Source organism: Mastomys coucha, chromosome X (assembly GCF_008632895.1).
Source record: "Mastomys coucha isolate ucsf_1 chromosome X, UCSF_Mcou_1, whole genome shotgun sequence".
NCBI classification, from domain to species: domain Eukaryota; kingdom Metazoa; phylum Chordata; class Mammalia; order Rodentia; family Muridae; genus Mastomys; species Mastomys coucha.
The window spans coordinates 42,483,725-42,486,097 of NC_045030.1; the positions used below are offsets into that span (position 1 = coordinate 42,483,725).

The 2,373-nt window shown below is 40.4% G+C and overlaps 1 protein-coding gene across 1 annotated transcript in view; it reads left to right on the top strand.

Moving 5' to 3' along the window:
* LOC116091265 (homeobox protein OTX1 A-like) overlaps positions 1-2,087 on the top strand; it is a 26,052-nt gene extending 23,965 nt beyond the window's left edge. The window contains exon 5 of the mRNA XM_031372490.1: positions 2,068-2,087. Coding sequence (XP_031228350.1) covers positions 2,068-2,087 — 20 coding nt within the window. The remainder of the gene's footprint in view (positions 1-2,067) is intronic.
* Positions 2,088-2,373: the final 286 nt, after the last annotated feature.

Below are 2,373 nucleotides of genomic sequence, written 5' to 3' on the forward strand. Positions count from 1 at the left end.
TTCTTTCCTTGTACCATGTGGGTCTTGGGTCTTGGGTCTTGGGTCTTGGGGGTCAAACTCAGATCACCAGCATTAACAACAAGTACCTTTCCCCACTGTACCATCCTGGGAACTCTGGATCCACAGATTTTAAGTTGTAGTTCTACATACCTGACATACTAGTTATCTGGCTGCAGCTATTTATCGGTCAAATGATAACACATTTAAGCGAGAGATCACTAAATCATTTACCTGCCCACTCATAATATTTGATTGGAAAGATTTTGGTTTTCAAATTCTCATGGAGTTCAATATTACTGAAGTAACCCTAGTTGTCCATAGAGCTAAATATTTATTGTACAGGGGACAAGGATTAGGGTTGAGGAAAATGACTTCTTGGCTTCTGAGTCCTATGTCATCTGGTCCTTATCTTAGTGGTCCTTGCTAGATTTATCTTCCATGTACCAAATGGTTATCCATAGCACTAAATTATGTTGCTGCCATAGACAAGAGTGTAGTGTGAAGAGTGGTTCTCTACGTTTTTTTCTTTTACAACCCCCATGGCTGCTTTCCTTACATTCCTAATGACAGAGGTATTACAAGGCAGGTTCCCTACATGTCCTTCTCCCATGTGCTTACCATTGCTTTGGGACCCACTGATTTTAGTTAGGATTGCCTGTGTAAACATGCATTTGAAACTATTCACTAGATCCTAGAGGGCTCATTGTTTGTTATACAATCAAAGGCAGTGACTGTACATCCTCCAGAACCTGTCAGTTGCCAATAGTTCAGCACAGAGAGTTAGAGCCCCTTCAATCCACAATTGGCTGTTGGCAGGTCTATTTTGTGCAGGCCCAGTGCGGGATACTCAGGTGCTGTGACATCATGTTTGCAATGCTTGTGCCATGCTCTGAAGAAACAGCTACTGAGATTTTAATTATAGAAGTAACTAATTATACCAGAGACTGGGATTTTGCAGTTGACAATATTGTGTTGGGTTTTTTCGTTTTTTTTTTTTTCGACCTTCTTCTGAAAAACCCAGACCCAGTGTATGAGAAGCAACTATGAGATGCCATGAGGCTATATGCGAAGCGGATCGAGATTTACACAAAGAGTACTTTATTAGAGACTTGCAGACAGAAGTCTGGTCAAAGGTGACAGTGATACCTGGGTGTCCCTTACTTGTCTCATAGGTTAAGGCCTTCCTTATATGAGTGTCTGGACAAAAGCAATTTTCATCCCTTATCCTAGGAAAAAGGATGCAGCCAGATACTGGCAATTTTTTTGACTTTGATGCCTTCTGCCTTGTACACTTGTGGGGCCTTTGTGCTTAGTGTTCGCAAGCATGTTCGGAAGTCAAACCTCCATCCGAGACACTTTAGGCAGGGATTGAGGGCAGAGAGCAGAATACACACGGGAAGAGACCTCCCAGTGAAGACTGTCACATGTTAGAAAATAAGTATGTTACGGCTGTTGGGTTTTGAGATGCTTTAAAGTGCATTCTTCTGCTCACAAGAGTGAAGATGACTTAAATTGACGTCACTGACAGAGGTTGAGTAACTAGGGCTGGACTTTTGCAGACTTAGATTGTTATTTAGATTGTTGACACAATTTTCTAAGAAAGATGATAGAATTGGTTGGCTAATGTTTCATACAAACACTCTGACTTGGGGATAAGCCTTGAAAATGGAAACATCTCATGGTAATAGCCCAGTGCTAATATCCAGGAACTCTGAGCTGGCCATAGGCCCCACTACAGCCTGGCTGAGCATCTTACTTCTTAATGATGCAGAACATCAGACATATCAAGGCAGAGAGAATCACAGAGTGAAGCTTTTGCACCTCTCACCCAGTTTTTATTCTTACTGATGAACTCTAATAATTATGTAATTATTTTCCAAATATGGAAAAGAAAGTATAAATAGACCACCTTCAGAATCTAAAGGGCAACTGTTCCTAAGATTTACACCAAGCTTTAGAATAGTTGCCCCCAGCAAGTACAATTTTGTAGGTTATGATCTGCAACTGGTTTTGGTCCATCTTATGCATCTTCCTATCTGATGTCTAAAGCCTGTTCTGCATTTTCAGGTGTGGATGAAATGAAATAGGTTATCATTTATTTCAAATTTCCATGTTAGTATCTGACTATACCTCCTGTCCTGGACATTAATTCTATAGTATCCAGATGAAGATTTCTTTTAGAGAATGTTTCCCACTCAGCAATAAGTTGAAGGAGATCACAGAACTGAGTTACAAATAAACAAGACTTTGTACAGTAGTTTTTAAAGTTCAAAGAGATTCATCTGAGCACACTGTGGAAGCATACACACAGGTGGAATCTCAGTGTTCTTTATCATGACAATGCCTTATGGTCTTCACTTTTCTAAGACCCCA